The 21,677-nt window shown below is 33.9% G+C and overlaps 1 protein-coding gene across 4 annotated transcripts in view; it reads right to left on the bottom strand.

The window, feature by feature from the left end:
- Positions 1-21,677, bottom strand: part of SEMA3A (semaphorin 3A) — a 236,266-nt gene that overhangs the window by 41,177 nt on the left and 173,412 nt on the right. For 2 of the 4 annotated variants that reach the window (XM_023753775.1, XM_023753774.1), the window contains 4 exons: positions 21,402-21,559; positions 18,862-18,929; positions 7,926-8,068; positions 3,002-6,398 (listed from right to left, as the gene is read on the bottom strand). In XM_023753775.1, the coding sequence (XP_023609543.1) occupies positions 5,943-6,398; positions 7,926-8,068; positions 18,862-18,929; positions 21,402-21,559 (825 nt within the window). In that variant the 3' untranslated portion in view covers positions 3,002-5,942. Of the gene's footprint in view, positions 1-3,001; positions 6,399-7,925; positions 8,069-18,861; positions 18,930-21,401; positions 21,560-21,677 lie in introns of those variants that run through there. The other 2 variants (XM_023753776.1, XM_023753777.1) reach the window with 1 other exon arrangement.

Below are 21,677 nucleotides of genomic sequence, written 5' to 3'. Positions count from 1 at the left end.
TCTTGGTTGTTCCACCATTCGATCACTGGGCATACACACACACACACACACACACACACACACACACACATATATAATACAATGCAATATATATTAAAGTTTCTATTGTTAGATTTAATATACTGATGTTAATCAGATAATTTTATAAAAACATAAACATTTCTTGTAAACAAGTTAAAATATTACTTCTCAATGTTAAATATAGAGCTACCTGATATTACATAATTTTAGTAAACACTGTCTAATGATAAAGAGGAGCTTAGAAAGAGATCAGTATGGAAAAAATTTCAGATTATATTCCAATCTCCATTTAGGGTAACAGGATATGTTACTTTTTGAAAGATTAGGGATTTTTAAATTTAGGGTATTTATTGTGTTTTTTTTTTTAATTTTAGAGGGTTTAAAAAGTTAAAGGAGAAACCTTAATAGTGACAAGTTTCTAATATTAATGACTAGACTATTGTTTTGATAAAAATGTAATAATATTGGGATGAATATTTACTCAAACTTTTCTGAGTGAATATATTTAATAATTGTAAGAATTCAACATACTCTTTGATAGTACACTTTTCCATATGGATACCAGATTTTACTTTTTATGTAGTATAATATTCATTAGGTAATAATTTAACCTTCTTCCCAAACCAAATAAAATGTAACTATTTTCAACAAACATACCACGAGGGTCAAAAGTAATGCAAGAAGAAAATGAATAATGTTTCTGAAATTGGTAAATGCCAATAATGCACATTTGAACACAGATGTACCATTTTAATTCAGTATTTAAATTCAAATAGAATTTATTGAATGGTATATTGAGACCAATGTTAATTTGTTTATCAGCAATTTAAAACACTGCATGAAAAATATTTAAAGATTAATAAAACTGTCTTTTAAATTCAAAGATGCAAACCTCCTAAAAATTGAGGCATATTAACAAAAAATCCTAAAGTAGAAAAGCTGTGTTTAGACACACAACTTTGACTAAAAATGCTTAAGCTTCTATAAATGTATTTATATAAAAAAAGGGTTAAAACATTATAAACTGGGCTACACAAAAGACATGGATTTTTAAAAATGTATTTACTTGAGGTATAATGTTTCAGCAAAATGTACAAAGTAAGGATGAAAGTTGAGACTTTAAAACTACCCAAGTTGTGATGATTTGAGTACATTTATAAAAACTTGTACGTAGGCACTGTATAAATAAACAGTGTGTCTACAAGTATAATGTTTACATTAAAAGAAATAAAATACATTCTCTTGTTATATGAGAAAACTTTGACAGTTTAATATAATGGTGATGTGGAGTTGACAAATTCAAGATGTGGCTAAGGCCTCCTCACTTTTTAAAAACTTGTTTTTTGCGTGTGTGTAAAAATAAGTCTTAGCTTGTCAGCTATATATGCTAAACTCACTTGCATCATTGTTTAGCCCTGAAATACTCCATCTAGGGTTAACCATGAACAAATACAAGTTTCATATTTTAATATATTTGATGAAGTCTTTTTAAACCAAAGAAACTATTTGCAAATTAGCAAGGTGATGGTGGGAACCTCTGGCTGAGTATTCTAATACTAGATGAGTGAGGTAATGCTGAAGGAAAGTGAACTGTAGGAGAAATTATCTGTGGAATTGTTAGAGCACAGAGGGGTCAACCTGATGAAGCTGTCTTCTCCCAGCCACTCCTCCGTGAAATCCCCAAGTCCAGCTGAAGCGTGGTCAGTTGACCTAGAGAGGAGATCATGGCATAAAGATTAAGTTTGAAGGTGGTTGCGGGCACACTGTCTAGTGAGGACATCAGCTGAGTCGACATAAAAGAGGTCAGCATTACGGGGTAAGGTAGGAAAGAAAGCAAAGTGGGTAGGGGTGGAAGGAAGTAGAGTGCATGACAACATGTGCCAGGTGAGAATGCGTGATACAAATAGAGGGCACTAAACCCAACTCCAGGAAAAAAAGAAAAAATGCACCATTTGACTCATAATAGTGGGGCGTTTTACTTTTCTTGATGAACCGCATGCTCCATCCGTTTGGAATATTTGTTCCCAGGATGAAAGCACTTTTCATGCCTCTTCTCCATCCTCCTTATTTTGTCTATTCAGATCTCCCTTCTTCTATTCATCTGGACAAATCTGTCTTATATTTCAATGTATAGTTTGCATATTATTTCTTTTCTGCCTGTGTGTGCTTGCATGTTTGAAATGAAAATCAAGCTCTTTTCTTGGTCAGGTTGACTGTAAAAATGGTCATATGATATGAGGCATGATTTCTGTGGCTTCTTTCTCTTTCATTTATAGCTCCTCTTAATATATTAACTCAACAAATGTATGTTTCTTTAAGTATAAGAAAATTGTTATAAATAAAATAATATGATTTTGCAGACTTTTTGAAAGAGAATGTTTTCTTCTTCATGGAAACATGTTATTTTGTAAATATAAACATTGATTTTTTAAAATAATTACTACAAAGTTAAAATAGAAAGGATGGCTGTCTTTGGCATTAGGCCAGTTATATTTAACACCTTATGACTCACTAAGCCATGAAACTTGCAAGATTTCCATTAAAGTGAAATCAAATTGTGTGTAAAAAGTGAATTCATAAAACAAAGATTTCAAAATATTATGCTATTCACTCCATGTTAATTCTCGCTTATAACCTTCAGGATCATCGATTTCAATAACAAATTTGCAGACATCATTGTAGGTCCTGAATAAAACCAAAATGATTATGATAATGACACCTTGTAGAGTTTCATCCCCATATTTTCTCTTTAGGCATGACATAAAAATAACAATATTTAATTTAAAGGCCATAACATTTCACATCATCACCATAAGTATAGAATCCAGTTCGCAGATGACCACAATGCGGAAATCTGAGAGCTGATTATGTAGCCACCTGACTGGGTCTCCACATTTCCTAAACTTTATGTTCCTTGACATCATATGCTGGAGGGGATAGTAAAGACATCTGAATTCAAATGTTTTGAAGAAATGTGTATTTAGCAACTGAATACATGCCGAAAGGAATAATTTACAGCAGCAGTTTCATTACATTTTCTTTCCAGTTTTGTAGTTCCCATCTGAAATGCAATGATAAATACAGATATGGAACATGTGTACTACCTGGAAAAAAACATGCTTACTGAGTGGGCACACACCTCCTGCCCTTAAATAGCACTTAAACCACCTTGTCACCCAGGTGGGAATTCTGGCATTTTCGGGGGATGTTGAACACACTGAAATAGAGTACCTCTACAATGTTGCATTGTACACTCGTCTTCTTTTCAAAATTATTTACATCTCTTTGCCTAATGTGTAGGTAGCAAAAATATTAAGCACATACCATTGAAAATCACTAAGTAATACATAAAAAGTACTATTAAATGTGCATTTACATGCATTTACATTTTACATTTCATTTCAACTGGGCCATAATTCTCTGCTGCAATGTACACTTTGCCTACCTTAAGACTGCCATCATAATTTGCTTAAGGACACAGGAGTCTCTTAACTTGTTTTCAACTCTGATGATCCATGCATATATCAGTCTATCGAGCTAAATTGAATGGGACATTATTTTTCGTGCAACCTGTCCCCTGTCAGTACACATTGGCAGAAGACTGTAACTGTAATAAGAGTTATTTACCTGCAAGTTATAGCCATAATTTTCTTTGAAAACTTAGACCTGATGGTTTATAAAGACATGCCAGTAGATTTGTTAGTTTTTATTTCTTTTGAAGTCTAGACTTTCTTTCCATGGGTATTTCACAATGCTAAACAAAATACATTTAGATATTGGAAGACATCCTGAAATTATTATCTCTAGCCCTTCAAATCTTTTATTTTTGAAGACTAATAAGAAATAAGATACTTTTGTTATTGAGAATAAATTTGTTTCAGTTGCAAATATAGAGTGAAATGCAACACCGAATTTTAGTACAGTTAAGATACTATACAAAAATAAAAGAATGACCTATTTGTGGAATACTCTTTGTTCTTTGATTTACCTTTTACACTTTTTTTTCTATATATATGAGTGTGTTCTTCAAATAATTTAAAATTCAGATAGCATCAGAGGATGTACTTCTAAAAGTAATACTGTATTCATCAATGGAGCCTAAAATTGTTGAATATTTTTAGGCTTTCATTTGAAACAAGTGTCAACAAATTGTTTATTCAACATAATCATTAAAACTGTAACATGAGCTTCAATCTGTGAAAACTTTCAGCTGATAGAGAAATTTTAGAAAATTCACTGTAGTCGGAGGTGAGAAGTTAAAGCTGAGTTCATTAGAATCCCAAGGCAGAGTTAGAATTTCAGTGCTGCTTTCATTAAGTAGCAATAGGATGCTTCTTTTGCATTTTTGTGCATGTTGAAGGGCCTACAGAGGGATTTCTGGCAAGGGGAATGCAGTGCAAAAGAAATTACTGTAATGCTCATGGTTCTATGTGCCTTGAAGTCAATGACTCGCAAGGAATCATCTTAGGACAATAAAGCAGGCAAGTGCTTAGTTAATAATCATTACCTTATTTTATAAGTTGTTGCAAGAGACAAAGAGTTTTACATGTTTTAAGTGTGGATTGTGTCCTGGAAAAACAGTTTGTATAAAAGTCACTCCCACTGACATGAAAAGAATTAATGTTCTTTAGACATAACTGTATTAATGAGAAATAAGAGGCAGTTGATACAGACGTAAACAGAGTTAAGAAATTTGCTTTTAAGATAGTGTTCTTAATATTACTGATTTCTCTTTTAAAAAAATATTAGGTGGCACAGGTGTAATTCCTAATGGAATCATGAGAGAGAGAGAGTTCTTATGTCTCAAATATCATGCAGGGATTCAAGCTCAGAATTAAGAGACATTTTCTATTAATATTATATTAAGATAATGCTTATTAATTTTAAGAAATATGCAGCTCCTTTTCCCCTCATTTATTCATTAGATACAACAAAATGCATTTTTTTCTTCCCTTTTTGGGGGGATTAAATGCTCTGTTTTTCCAAGAACATTATGCAGGTTAAGATTAATTTAGATAATACTTAAAGAAGGAGACGTGTTATTTGTTTGAAATCCCAGAAAAATAAAACATAATTTATCCAGGTTTTAGGAATTAACTTCTAATGATGTGTATATATTTCTAAAACAGTATTATTGGCTATACTTCTTGCAGAACAGAAAACAAAATTTTGAAAAAGAAAGCAGCACAGAATTGGTATTTTTAAAGCAAAAACTATATAGCACAATAATTGTAAGACAAAAACCTACTCTAGCTTAGGAAAGAGCTAAATTTTACTGCATATTTGTCATGGTACATTTAAATTATAGTTTTAATAAAATACATCTTTAGATCAAAGCTGAAAGAAGACATCAGTAGTAGATCAGTGTATTCCATTTTTCTTCTGGATGATGGATGGTTTATGTTTTTCATATTTCCACAGACCATTTCATTCAGTATCATTTTACTCCTCCAGTACATATAAATGGGAGTGCTGGTAGACAGAAATATCCATGAATCCAACCACGTTTTGGAATATTCATCAGCTTAGTAAATCCATGCAGTTTATTTTAAAGTTTTAGTTAAATAAAATGGCTTTGCTGATGCAATTTTTCTTCTTTAGATGGCAATATGGCAAATGACATTTTTATTTCTCAGGCAAAGAAAGCAAAACCTGTACAGTGAAATCCCATAGACAACGTTAAGACTTATACAGGGAACATCTGTGTTCACCTGACCTCTATTACGTGTTGGCATTAGGAAGAAAGCCTGTTAGGAAAGTTACTCATGGACTTAATTTATAATTGGTGGAACTCAGTTGCATTTCCCACCGTTGTAAACATCCACATAATGCCATGAAAAAAGTTCATGTATATTGCATTTTTTCCAGTTACTGTCTTAAGCAAGTTTCTACTGGTTTGAGGTTTCTAGAGGTAATGAAACTCAGACACTTCTGGGTGCCCTCTCAAATTCGTGGGTCCTCCTGTTTCTACCTTTCTTATTTTCCTGTAAATGCTTCCATTTGTTACTGTTCCCTTGGGCGTGTCCTGGCCTTTGGCGACGTTGTTTTCGGTCCCTTTTCCAAACTTGTTCACAGAACTCATCCATTGTGTTCAGGTTGGGGTGGTTGATGAGCTGCATGAAGTCTCTGTACCAGACCTTCTGGCTGGGTGTCATGCTGTTGGACATTTCTTTGGTCTTAGGGCCATCTCCATGATCATCTTTATGAAGAAGTTCTTCCAGATGCTCTGTGTCAATGACTTCCAGGGTCACTTTAAGAAGAGTTTGCATGAATCCGTGTTCCACGGCATGACACAGGTAGTTGCCTGAATTCCTCCGCTGTAGACTACGCAGGAGAAGGCCTTGTTCTGTCCTGATGATATGATCGTCCACTCTAATCTAGCAGAAGGAACAAAAAGGCAGTAACATATATATGTATGTAAAAGAAATGTAATTTCTGAAACTCTATCTCTGTAAAAATTTAGATTACGTGTTGAGGCACATTGTAACACTTAAAGTTTCTAGCTTAAGAGATACGCTACCACTTTCCTATCAGAAAAAAGAGTTATAAATTTGTCAATTGTTTTTTAAGATGCATTGTAAAACACTGGCTCCCTATGGTTTTAATAAACTTTCTCATTGCAATAATTTAAAATACTCAAGGTAACGGGAGGGAAGTACAAATATATACTTTATTTTGTACATTTGAAAGAAGGCATATAAATATAGGAGAAAGTTAACGTTAACTATTGGAATTGGAAATGCAGAACCATGATAGTAGAAAACAATGCAGCATTAGAATGAGCATTTAGTAAGATTTGAAAAAAATAAAACACAAAAATTAGCAATGGAGCAAGTAGAAAAAGTGTAGGATTACAAGCTTAATAATTATTTATTCCATTTCCTAAGTCTCAGATGTGACATAACCATGCAGATATGCTCTTGAACTTATTTAATCTCACTTTTATTTTGAATACAATTTCTACCAGAGATGTCTAACAATAACAAACAAAACCAACCTTGACATTTGTGTGATGTGATTGCATACTTAAAGACTGCTTCAGATGTCAAAAAAGATAATGGGATAATTTTTGCCTTTGTATTCAGATTATGTTTATAAAATTGTCTGCACATAATACATTTAAAAATAACCTGCATAGTCTGGTTACCCTTATTTAATGCTCGTAGAAAGCTCAGAGTTCTCACTGATATTTTCTATGCACAATTCTTTGTTTTTACAGAGGAATAAATGTATCCATTGAGGAGGAAGCTCTGTCTGATGCTATATGCCAAGTTCATATGAGAGTTCATACTGGGACCTTACATACTTCATTATAAATCTACTACTCCCTTTCCCAAACCTGCATTTCCCATTGGAGGTGGAAGTTAATGAAGAAAACACACACACACACACACACACACACACACACACACATATTTAGATAGCAGAATTAATTGAACAAAAATTAAAATTACTAGGGGGATTTGTTTTTTCCCAGTGATCGGCAAACTCATTAGTCAACAGAGCCAAATATCAACAGAGCCAAATTTTTTAAACTTAAACTATATAGGTAGGTACATTTTATTAACTTAATTAGGGTACTCCTAAGGCTTAGGAAGAGCCACACTCAAGGGGCCAAAGGGCTGCATGTGGCTCGCGAGCTGCAGTTTACCGACCACGGCAACAAATATACATAACTGCTTTGTAGATAACTACAGAAAGAAGAAAGAAGATTCTAAAATATATCCACAAATGGCTTTTGAGACAAAACTTACATTTGTTTCTCCAACTCCTAGCACAAAGCCTGCAATATAATCAGCCTTCAATGAGTACTTATTTAATGAATGAGCTATTATTGAGTGAAGAAAAGGATAAAGATGCACAGCACTCCCCCTCTCAATATCCACTCGGTTTCATTGCTATACCTCTTCTTTTCGCTCTTCATTTCGCCTCTGGAACTGCCAATAGACCAGAGCTCGCTGTGACTTTGGGCTGCATTCCAGGAACGTGCTGCTGTTTTCTACCCCGTAGATGATTCTTTCTTCAAGGCTGTGGCCATGGTGCTTATCTGTTCAGGGAGGAAGAAATGAAATGAGAAATGTTGGAGAAATCAACTCAACTTTTCAATGTATTTACTTATTTGGAAATTCAAGAGACAAATTTATTGCCAAGTTGGGAGTCTTTTTCAAATTGATTGTGGATGGCAGAAATGTCAAGGATGTAAAGTTTCAGAACCCAAGTGCTTATCAAAATAGACATTACTTTGGTATGGATTATATAAGCCACATGCAGATATTTGTCTACCAGAAAATAGCATGACAACAACAAAATCTGTCATATGTGCAGTATAACTATACATTTTTAGATGCCATGATAACTCTCTCTAAGAAATGATTTTCACTGTAAAACTCTAGGCTCTGATCAGTTCATATTATAATACTTTCCATCAGTAAAGTTATTCAACTAGGCCTTTGAAAACAAGATTTTGCCTCTCCGTATTTGTTTTTTATCTTTAAAATTAAATTTACCAACCAATATTTATCTAGTATTTTACAAAAGGTAGAGTTCAGGAATTTTATATTCCCTGCCAATAACTCCCAAATAATCCACAGGTTTGTTCTGAAGATCAGTTGGTGTGAAATGGTTGGGATGGCTCAGAGGACAGATGCGCAATTCTGACGCCATGTGGTTTCAATTGTTCTTATTTTAAAATGACACATCTTTCAATATTTTTAAGAATCAGAGTAAAGATATGGCAAGAGTCGATAATAAAATGCAACAATAAGAAATCCTGTTTCCTGATTAAGTTTCTATTATTTTACCCTTTATGTAACCTCCTTCAATGTGGTAAATGAAACACAGTTAAGATCAAAAGTATGACACAGGGGGTGTAGGTAAAGCTCATTTAGAGTAAAAAAATCCTCCTTATTATCTTGTATAATCCTGTTTCCATTATGACATCCTGCACAGTCTGGAACTCATTATATTAACTTAGAAAATAATAAATATATTTTCATATGCATAGAGGGCTGACAGTAAGAGACAGATGAAAACTTTTCATTCCCTATTTCAAACTTAGCTAGATTTTTCATTTAAAAGTCTCCCCCCCCCCCGCCTCTTTTTTGGCATCACTTTGACAGTTTTACTCTCCTTATAATCAAAACGAGTACTTTTGTTTGTCAGGCACAATATGATTGTTCTCATTAGATGTAAAACTTTCCAAATCCCCCTTCCATCTAATCCCTGTGTACATGGCCGATGTCCACCATCTCTCAGTCTCACCCTGCCTAGAATCAACCTTCTGCCTCCATTTGCTATTTCCAGGAATGTCAACTTCAGTGCCTTTTCCTCTATAGATGGAGGTGTGAAATACAAGTTTTTTTAATATAGAGAAGTGTCTGTCCCTTCTTACTTAAAAGATCAACCCCTTAGAAATAGGAAAAAAAAAACAAGAAATGAATGAAATGTAAAGAAACAGAATTTAATCTATTTTAAGTCACTTTTTTCCATAGTGGAGATATATATCTTTTTCAATATCGACATTGAATATGGTAGTATTTTTTCACTGAAATTATTAGTGATTGAATAGATATGGCACACGTTGCTCTGTTAGTTTGTAAGACATCTGCTTCCCTGGATGGAGAGAAATTGAATCTCTCTGCTGGAAAGTCTTCTTTGATTCAGGAGCTACCACAAATCATTAAAATGCATTGTCACAGAGGTCAATACAGTTTACATGGAATATCTTTTTCCTGCTAATTGCTGTGCAGTTTAAACTTTTTTGGTTTAGAAATCCTTTAAGTTGGAATATTAGTCAGCCTTAACAAAGAAGGAAATCTGCAATAAGCAACAAATTAGATGGATCTTAAGGACATGCTAAGGGAAATAAGCCACTCACAGAAGAACAAATACTGTATGATCCTACTTATCAGTATACAAGGTATTTACAATAATCAAATTCCTAGAAGCTGAAAGTGGAATGGTGGTAGCCAGGGGTGGGAGGGAAGGGAGGTGTGGAGTTGCTATTCAATGAGTATATAGTTTCAGTTATGCAAGATGAATAAGATTTTGAGCCTGCTGTACAAAATTGTACTTATAATTAACAGTGCTGTACCACACACTTAAATTTTGTTAAAATGGTTAACTTTTGTTAAAATTTTGTTAAAATGGTTTCACACCAATAAAATTTAAAAGAGTAAAAAAAGAAAGTTTTAATTTAGTAAAAGAAATCATTTTACTTTTAGGAAGAGACTTTTCATCCCACTCTAAATATTCATGAAATCCTAAGATACATGACAGCATGACAACCCAGAAAAAAAGTCTACTAGATTCAGAAACAAACAAGGTGAGCCACTATCTTCTGGTTTACCAACCATGACTCCCAGGCCTTGTTGACTTGTCTCTCACCTAATGTATGTTACTATAAATAGCTATAGAAATATAAGGTATAAGGAAGTTATTGATTTCAAACAAAGAACTTTTTTAATACTTTCGTAGACTAGTTACCCCAAAGCTAAGACCAATGTAACTTGTATAATAAGAAAGAAGAGGCTTTACTATTAATATATTAGCAATTAGGTGCATTTAAAAAAATCACTAAGTTGTCTTCTCAATTAATTTAATCATACTATCTGGTCCATAAAGAGTTTTGGGGTAACCTTCCCAATAGTCCTGAGAAACCTGCTTAGTTTTCAGTTTCTCTCCAAGATCTCCCAGGTGATAGAAAACATTTTCTTTCTGGTGTAATTTTTTTAGGAATTATTTAGATTTTCATGAACAATTTAATTTTTAATGTACTTTGTGACTCATCAGTTGATCATATTTCCCCTTCTACATTGACCAAAAAAATCTTTTAGTAAAATTTATGTCTTACCCTTATAACTTCTTTTTTTAAATGTATTTTTATTAATTTCAGAGAGGAAGGAAGATGGAGAGAGAGATAGAAACATCAATGATGAGAGAGACTCATTGATCAGCTGCCTCCTGCCTACTGGGGATCAAGCCAGCAACCCAGGCATGTGCCTTGACTAGAATCAAACCTTGGACCCTTCAGTCTGCAGGCCAATGCTCTATCCACTCAGCCAAACCAGCGAGGGCCCTTATAACTTCTTGATATGTTTTTCCTGCATGACTGTTTTTGTTCTCTGTCAGCATACTTTCTTTACCTATGTGACATTATCACTATCTTTATCTTATATTTGTATTTAATCAAATAATTGCAAACTGTATGAAATCTATTAGTTTGTTTTACAATTATACATAACAAAATACTTATAACCCTTTAAAATATTTTCTTTCTTGTTCATAAAATATATCTACATAAAAATAACAGTATAATGTCTGAATACAGAAATAATCATAAATATGTAAGGTGGTATTATTGTCATGGTTGTTCTTTTAATATTTTGAACTGTTAATTCAAAAGTTAGAATATTTTATTGAGAATTCATACTAGATAAATTATGAACTCCTCCCCAACATCAATCTTGCTCCTCCACCATCAAAAAAGAAATTGTTTTCTCTTTTATGCTTCCTAGCATCTTGTTTTGCATATATCTTTACAGTTCTGTAGTTTATTTATTAGAATTAATTATTAATCTAGCTATCTTCCTCCAAACTATACATTCTATAAGACAGTCATTAACCCTTGGCTGAAGTTTGCTGAATGGCAAATCTAGGCAACTATTTACCCTGTATTTAAAGCTAAAATCTCATGGAACTTTGACATCCTCAAGACAGATTTACCATAGTTTTATTGAAAATAATTTAAAATGTAATCAATTAGAAAGGGCATAAGGTATATAACCCTGATTATGACAGAATGCATTGTTAAACATTTAAAATAGTCTAAATTTGTTAAGTTTTAGAATGTTACAACAGTTGATTTGAGATAATGTGAGAGAAAATGATGACTATTCAAGTATACTCCAGAATAAAAAAATTCCAAATATGGGATAATAAGAAGAGAAAGAAATTTGATAAATCAAAGAATACAGGCTAATATCTCCAGGGGCACCTAAATCTCTAAAGGATGTCCTTGCCAATGAGTTATCTTGTAGATTTCCAGAAAGAAAGTGATTTCATTGTAATCCATTTAGAAATACATTTCACACTTAGAAAGCAACTGTTTTGAATACAAACTTTTGTAATGAAAATTACCAGTAGACAAGAAGGGTATAGTTGTTAAATTTGCATAATGAATTCTCATGGGTTGAATTGAATATTTAGAGCAAAATAATTGAGAGAACAACAAACATTAAAATAATTTTAAATGCACCACAGTGTTTTTGAATAAAACAATGTTACAATATGTTGCAGCTGTTAATGACAAGAAATAATATTTTTAAGGAAGCAATCTTCAATTAATCATTTCCTCTTTTAGTGGAATAATTTATGGAAATGAAATGAGCCTAATAAACCAGAAAGAATGGGAGGAAAGAAAGAAGTTAAATAAATTGCTTCCTTTTGTAACAACAAAAAGTCATGATATCCATCATTTGGCCAGAAATATCATATTGCTAAAGGCCTTATTTAGTATTTGATTCTCTTCCAATAAAGCAGAAACAGAAGGCATCACATTTCAGCTTTCCATTTATTTCACTCTCCATTTTAACCCCATAAATGTCTTCCAAGATTGAAATGTTAATAATGTAAGAATCTTAAAAAATTGATGTCATGTAGAAAAGACAAAGTTGGGTGAGTTAATGAAATGTGTTTATTCAACTACTTGGTCACTGTTATCATTTTTGATGTTTTCCCAAGTTATGTTATTGAAAAGTTGAATTTCATAAATAATGAAAATACAACAATTTGGGGGAGGGGCAAATGGTTGTAAATTATTTTAAATATTTAGCAAATACAGTTAATAGCTGATGTACATAAAGATAAATCTAATTTTAGTTGCTTTTATCACATTGTAATTTTAATATTTTACTGTATAGATTTTTTTCTCAATAATATTTGCTTTAAAGTTCAAGCAAAGAAGGAAAATATTTTGTTTAAAATGCTCTTATTGGTATACAGATAGCTAGATGCATAAATAACAGATATGACCAGGGCATTTTAATTTTATTGTTCATAGGTACTCCTTGTTTCAGAGAGAGTCACTAGTATCTTATTTTTTAGTGACTTATTAAAATTTGAAATAAGAAAATGAAATTGAGGTATTATGAAGTTACTATAAAGCCATCTGAATAGTTATATTTAACTAGAGGCCCAGCGCGCATGAAATAGTGCACAGTTAGGGTCCCTAGGCCTAACCTGGCCTCTGTCGCATGGCCTCTGCTGCCCTGAAATGCTACATGAAGCTCCCCACCCAGGATACTCTGTGAACCTTGCGACTGCTCCACGAGGCTCCCCCCACCCCTGACTGCTCCTCAAAGCTTGCTGCTGTCCCATGAAGCTAGCCGCTGGATGCTCCGTGAAACGCCCCCTTTCCCCCACCCCGTGACTGCTCCGTGAAACTCCCTTGCCCCGTGACTGCTTCGTGAAACTCACTGCCACCTGGGTGACTGCTCTGCTAAGCTCATGGCCACCCCGCAAAGCAGCCCGCCACTGCCACTCAATAGTCCCCAGTCCCACCCCGTCACCAGCCCCCCTTTATGGTGAGTGGCTCGGGGCCGGGGGAGAAGGGGGACCGAAAGGTGCTTTATGCACTTCATGGTGACCGGTCGTTTGTTTGGTTGTGATGGCACTTAGCTTTTTATATATATTAGGATACTGGGCTTAATATCTTGTGATGCCCAAACCTGCAATGCTTCTTAGCATAGAGCAGGCTGAAACTCAATTACATGAAAAGCAACCCCAATAGCAATAAATCTGCTGTAATATTGGTTTAGTCTATACTGAATATATGTCTTATTTTCAGCACATACATAATTTGTATGTCAGAGTAAAATTATCAGGAATGTTTATATTTAAAGACATAGACTTTGATGTTTAATTTACTTTTTCCCAAGAGGTATGATAGGAGATGATGGAAAATACCCACTTGCCGAAGTATAAACCTTCCATAAACAATAATGAAAATACCATTTTCTGTTCTAATATGCTTTCCTTTTAAGTTTTGGAACTTAAGAAATATAGCATGCTTAAAATTTTTCTGTTTACAATGGTTAAATTATAAGCGTAAAAACATTTGGGTGATCTCTGGTGACATATTTTAAAAGTTTAATAAAGAACAATGATGGCATTAACTATTTCAAACTTCTTATTCAGGTTGTATATGCATGTTCTGCACACATATACTATGAATAATTGAATTATTTGCCTAAGGTACTATCAGAAGAGGACCATTGTGATAATTAATTATCTCCAGTGGAAATAGTTTCAAAAAACATTTACAAAAGTCATCTATAATAACTAAAGCATATTATGCTAATTAGACCAGACAGCCAAACGACCTTCCAGACGACCTTCCAGACAAAGCCGGGGTGGGGCTGCAAGGGCCAAGCCCCTTGTACGAATTTCGTGCATCAGGCCTCTAGTAGAAGATAATACTGTAGTAAGTTCATTCTAGGTGCACACTTTATATCTTAAGATCTTTGATATCAGAATGATCTTACAGTTGCTCTTGATCTGAGTTGAATTTGTTTTAGAAAAAAATTTGTTCTTGTGCCAGACACATGAGACCCTACTAACCTGATACCTCTTTAAATTAAAGTCTTGTCTGAGATTTTTGGTCCACCCTGTTGGTGAATTCAGAAAGTAAACCTTCATGAGTACCACCTTGTGGTTAAGGAGTATTTCTTCTCCTTTTCACTGCCCATAATTGTGGTTGAAACAACCAAATATCCTTGGTGTCTTCTTCTTCATGGGGATTTATTTCTTCTTTATGCTCATACTGAAACATATTGTGTCCTGGCTTGATACTGGGACCATCCATTAGATTGTCCATCTTGGGCAGTTTTTCTATTTTAGCAGTATACTAAAAAATGCTGTATCTTACATTCAGTGACATCTTAGACTTGATACAATTTGGTAATTTATTAAAGTTAGGGATTTTTTTTAGGACTGACATCATGCTCACCTATCATATCTTCCTGCTTCTCTTGGGGCTAAAAGCTCAGAATCATAGTTGGATGCTTCTACGTGTATAAAAGAAGCCGAAGCACAGACCAGATTAGCACTGCCACAAAATACTATATTCACAACTCTGTAGACTATGAAAATGACACGGCCAAAGATATTTTATGAAATTTTGATGCCAACCAAGACATAAATTGAGCTAGTTGTGGAGATAATTAAGAAGATTGAATTCTGTGGGTGTTTTACAATGGGGACACTAGAAGGGGATGTAGAACAGTCAAGGGAACTATTACAAAGTGAAATTCAATGATGGCGTTAAACTAGAAGTTAGGATATAAAATATTTCCAAGATTAAAAAATCTAAGATGATGTTAATTTAAAAACTGCTACTTATGGTGCAGCTTTTTCTTCTCTGGATTTGTAGACCACAGTTTGACTCATTCTTGTTTGGTAAGGAAAGGAACAGGGGAGGTAGTTTAAAGGTAAATTACCTCAGCCTCTCACGCTCTTGAATGCAAATTCAGACCGGCTTCAATTTTGCGCGCAACAGTTATTCAAGGGAAGGAAACATATTGCAGAAACCTGAGGTTTGTCTTTAGCATTCTGAATGAGGTATAAGCGGGAAGACAGGAGGATCTGCCAGCACAGATATATTTAGGGTTTTGTACTAAAATTTCCCTAGGTGAAGGGCCACTAGTGATGAAAGAGAGCCTTCTGGGTGGAGGGGAAGGGGAGCTGGATGATCTGTTTCACCTAGGCCAGATCACCATTAGTGCAGTCTTTCCTCAGAGGGGGCAGAGCGCTGAGTGAGTGCTAAAGGTTTCATCAAGAGGAAAATTTCTTCCACTTAATTCTGAATTATTTTATATAGTCTCTCTATTAAAACCTCAGGATGTGTAAAATATAGAGTGTTACGAACTCTGTTTACCATCACAGCTGGAACTGATTGTCCTGAAGTGTATAATTTGGCTTCAAGTTGCTTAGCAGCTTTCCGTGAAAATATACCTTTGTATGTTTCCATATGAGCACGACTATTTTATTCCATGCGGGATATGACATTAGCAAGACAACATACATGACTTAATAGGGTTGAGCTCTGGATTTTTGCCCATTTTACTTTCAAGTATTGATAACACCTATTTCAAGACAATTCACTGATCCCCAAGGTGCGACTCAGCCTGGCCAAATGGGTATACCTGACTAAGTTTCCGAACATTTAAAATTTACTATAATCTTTGGTATATATATGCTTTATCAATTATCAAACAAGCAGACAAGGAAATAAGAGGCCTTCAAAAAGGGGATGTTTTATTGCTGCAGAACTTCTTGGACTATTTACCATTTCCTCCCACATATCACAAGCATCTCCTTAGAGTTGTTCACCCCCCCCACCCCCACCCCGCCACACATACCCACACACACACACACACACACACACACACACACACACACCAGTGTAACACTAAAGCACAGCAATTCTCTTCCCTCTTTACGGTGTGCATTCCGATGGGAGAATCAGGAGAAAGCTTGATTCATATTCATTTTACTTTCTGTAGGTAAGCAATTCTATAGCAGCAATTTTTACAGGCTTCCACCAAACTAATTTCATCAGAGCACAATTTTAAAAGCTGAAGCACTCTCTAATGTCTAATCAATCAACAGTCAACAACATTAACTTATTCACAGCTTCCCTTTTTAAAAAGTACATATGTCTTTGGTCAGCTTTTTCTTGCATATATACACTCATAATTCCAGCAAATATATAATTAAAAAATACTAACTTGGGGCCCTAGCCAATTTTGTTCAGTGGAGAGAGCGTAGGCCTGTGGACTGAAGGGTCCTGTGTTTGATTCCACTCAAGGGCACATGCCCATGTTGCAGGCTTGATCCCCAGTAGCGGCTGTGCAGGAGGCAGCCAATTAATGATTCTCTCTCATCATTGATGTTTCTATCTCTCTCTCCTTCCTCTCCCTTCCTCTCTGAAATTAATAAAAATGTTTAAAGAAAAACCTAACTGGGTCTTTGAAGGGACTGGATTTCTAAACAAATGGATTAATCTCTAAAATGTTGTATTCAAACTGTATTGTATTAAAATTGTAAAATGATTTTTATATTATATTACAAATTGATTATCACTGAAATATAAATATATGTAGCAATGTTCAAAATATAGCATAATTTCCTACATATACAGAAGTTTAAAAATTATTTGTTAATTGATTGACATTTCTTAAGATATTTTATTTCTGTATATGATTATTTTAATAAAAACAATGTATGACAAATCACTTATACAAAAAACAATAGATATTATTTAGTTCAAATCTCTACTGGTAAACCAAAACAATAAGTATCTATGCTATACTTGAAATATTTAGATTATTCATTCAACAAATATTTATCTACATGATATTTATTATCATGATATTCATGATATTGCATCTGTTATAACCCCAGAGATATAAGAATGAGCAAAATAGCAAGGTACATACCAATATTGAGATTAAAGTCTGATAAAAAATGAGCTCTAGCTATATCATCTTATATCTTTTATTTCCACTTGTTATCATTAATTCTCTATAGATGAGCAAGCAGATTATTTAATACAATGAATTAATATTTCATAAGACTGCATAGCTTAAATAGTGCTTATCATAATTCAATATTTTTACATAAAATAGATGAATAGAAGGCTAGTGAATGTTTTGTTGTCTATTATGCCATTTGAAAGATTTCAGTGGGTAGATTAATAATGCACTATATTTACAATAACAAAAATCAATAACATTTACTCAATATAATGGCTTTTTTCCTTTATAATAAGAACAATAACACAGGAAAATCCTTGGTTAGAAAATTTTGCAAGAAAAATTGACCCCAAATATAGGCTAAGTTCATGGCTATCTGTCTCCTGGTATTGCTATCCTCCAAACAATCCTGTGAATGTTCATCAACCAGATACCAGTGCATATAGGACACACGACAGGGATCTGCTTTTCAGAAAAGTAGTTAGGTTAGGTTTTGGAATGCATGCTAGGGATGCTAGTGTGCTGCTTGTGCAGTGTGTTTTCTCTTGTTACATTAGTGAAACATGAATATTCTATTTGCAGAATTAGTAGGTCAAATCCAAATTAACAGATAAACATATTAGACCTCCCTAATGTAAAAGACACCAAAAAAGTTAATAGTATAATTATGTTCAATTACATGTAAAATGTTCTCATTTTAGCTATGAATTCTTCATAGCAGTGATGTCATTGACAAGTTTCCCCAGCAGAGGGAAGCACAGCTTCATTATTATTTTTGAAAAGGGTTGAAGTAGGAAAGTGAGATATTCTACAATTTTACTCCATTTTACGTGAAGACTGGTTGGTATTTCAGCATAAACTAAGCACCTAGACAGGAAGTAGGCCTTGAAATCTGTTAGGAGGCATAAAATGAACTTGGTCCCAAATCCCCAGTTCAGGAGAATATCCTATTAGTAAATCAGTGTGAAAATACCGGAATTATCTTCTACTGGACTAGGATATCCAATAACAATATATTGGGTGCCATCAGCATATTAATGAATACTTTGAGTGACATTTTAAGAATACACTTTCTTCTTTGATATATTTAAATGAATATTTTTGTTGCCTATTAGTCTCACATGGCAACTATATATGAAGTCATGTACTTAAACTGGCTTCTTTTGTTAATATGAGAATATTGAGCTTTAAGTCTCGTAAGGGTTTAAAATCATGATGAGTTTGCCTTGCATGTGTGTAGCTATGCTTTATTTCTTGTGATTTTATGCCAGTGTTACCAGGTTGAAAGATGAAAAATGTAACTTACCATGGTGTTGTAAGTCTGAACAGTGAGTTAGCGGGTCCCCATTTCGTATATCTTGTCGTCTTGTGCGTCTAAAACAATTCATTTAAAAGATATTATTGTATTTCTTTTCCCTCTTGGGAATGTGTCATAAGAATTAAGGTGAATTAAAAAGCAAAGACTTTAAGAGTTTACTGAAAGAGATGCAGCCATGACTAAAATATTTTAAAGTACTTGTAAAAGCAGTTTCCAAGCTGATCATAATGGGAAACAGTATACAAATCTATTAACAATGTGTTAAAAGACTTTCAGACATTGATAACAAATATTTTTTTTTCTACTGGATGTGATCCAATAAGGACCTAACATCTAGAAACTCCTAAATTCTTAACATCTTAAATTCTGATTCTGAGCAAAAAGCACGAAAAATGGAATAGCAATCCATTTCTTCAATAAACAGAATTAAACATTTTTTTCTGATCACTAATGAGGAAGTAAGCTTGAAAATTAAAATTCACATGAATGTTCTCTTTCTCTTAACACATATCTTTGTTATGTTAATAGAGTTCCGTTAAGTTTAAAAGTATAAAGACTATGGATTCTATTTTTAAGTTAGTTCTTAATTTTCTTGTATGGTTGCTATATCAACCTTTTTAAAAGAAAATATGTCTTTTATGACCATAGGGCTATGATTGCAAACTGATTTACCTGTGAAGTGAATAAAAGAAGAAAAGCAACAACAAATATTGATCAGCAAGGCCTTCTTTTGTCAGAATAAGGCGGAAGAGAAGACAATGAACTCACCTCTAAAAGAAAAGCCAAAGTTGCTATAAAAATCTAAATGAGTTTCTCCTACATTGTATTGCTTAGATCATGTTAGTTGCAGTACATTCTGGGTGTCCCAGCTGCACTTAGCCAATGGTTGGCCCGGAAGAAGGAGGTTGGCTTTAGCAATTGTGGTACAAACAAGACATATACTTCCAGAAAGAGGCTAAAAGTGGAGACTGGCTATGTGTAACAGACCGGAAAAGATTGGGGACACTTGCCCAACTGTTTTCTGCATCTATTTTAATGGGTATTGTCTTTCTGAAAAGTTAGTTACCATCCCTAAAAAGAGCTCTCACAAAGGCCATTGAGAATTTGTTACTGTATTCATAAATTTAGAAGTCCAAAGTATTTATAGATTCCTATTTGTAGAATTGGTGAGACTATCAACAGATGTTGCACATTTCAAAATTGAGCCAACAAGAGAACTTGTGAAACACGAACCACAAAGCACTTGGGAAGGCATTTTTTACTGTATTTTAAGCTTTTGAAAAATGCCATCACAAGGAATACATAAATGTGAGGTCTTTAAACATCCTTTACAAAGAAACATGCAGTTGGATTAAATAAAATCTGGTAGGCATAACAGAATGTGTTAATAATAACTTCTTCAATCATGAATTGTAGGAATGCAATAGACACATTTCAAATTTATAACACACAGCTTTTTAACATATCAGAGCTATAGTTATGATTTTTAATCCTTCTTATTAAAATTAGCTTAAAATTAGAATGGATTATTACTGCCCTAACCGGTTTGGCTCAGTGGATAGAGCGTCGGCCTGTGGACTGAAGGGTCTCAGGTTCGATTCCGGTCAAGGGCATGTACCTTGGTTGTAGGCATATCCCCAGTAGGGGGTGTGCAGGAGGCAGCTGATCGATGTTTCTCTCTCATTGATGTTTCTAACTCTCTATCCCTCTCCCTTCCTCTCTGTAAAAAACCAATAAAATATATTAAAAAAAGAGAATGGATTATTACTAAATTAGGCAATATTATACATTTTCACATGGAAAGGAAATAATACTCAATTTTAGTTCAAACATGAATTCACATTTTGGAGTAACATTAAAAGCCCCATAAAGCTAAATGATTTCAGGAACCATAACATTTTAATCAAATACTTAATTTGATTGCTGTAAAAACTGCACATTGTTATTTTTTAAATTATCCATAGTTTCTTTAATCAATAATACATTATCTCCACAGTAAGTTTTTGTTTTAAATGTTAACTTCCCACAAAATCAGTAGGAATATGAAAGTGATACAAACATATCATCTCAATGCTGAATGTTAATGGCTTAAGAAAACTGTATTTACGAAATGGAATAGGCTAATACTACAACGACACTTAATATTATGAACTATCTTTTATCCATATGGACAGATTATATGATAGATTTAAGTTGAAGATGATTTACCACTACATTTCCCCCTGTGTAAAATGAAGTTGCAAATCTTTATCATTTCCAAGTACAAACATTCAAAGATATGATTGTGATGTTTTAGATTTCCCTCAGTAATTAATTAAAACCATTTATCCCATTACATTTGTACCCAACTATCCTATTATACATTTTCTGATTGTTTTGACTAAGAAAAAGGGGAAAAACAACAACCTCCAAACCGCTTTCTACTAATGGAAAACAGTTGGTCTACTTATATGAAGGAAGCCGTTTCAAAAATGAACTCAGGTATAATAAGTAGCAAACATTTTGTTTACTTCTAGAATCTTTCCTACCTCTTTGCAGTAGGAAAATAGCGAGAGCAGGAGGAGCCATCCCAGGCACAGTAAGGGTCTCGGGCGAGGCAGCACTCCGCACAGGCTTTCCCATAGATGTCACACCGGTGCAGAGGCAGCTGGGCAACCCCCGCCATGGAGCCAATATAGAGCTGTTGCTGTAGAAATAATTTATGATTATGACAAAAATTGTTTTCAAAGTTTTCTTTAAAAAAGCTTATACATATCAAAGATAAATTTATATTTTCAGGTTTAAAAAAATCTCATTATTGGTAG

Source organism: Myotis lucifugus, unplaced genomic scaffold, assembly GCF_000147115.1.
Source record: "Myotis lucifugus unplaced genomic scaffold, Myoluc2.0 scaffold_51, whole genome shotgun sequence".
Lineage (NCBI taxonomy): Eukaryota > Metazoa > Chordata > Mammalia > Chiroptera > Vespertilionidae > Myotis > Myotis lucifugus.
The sequence above is the reverse complement of the archived record's forward strand: the minus strand, read 5'-3'. Positions and strand labels throughout refer to the sequence as shown.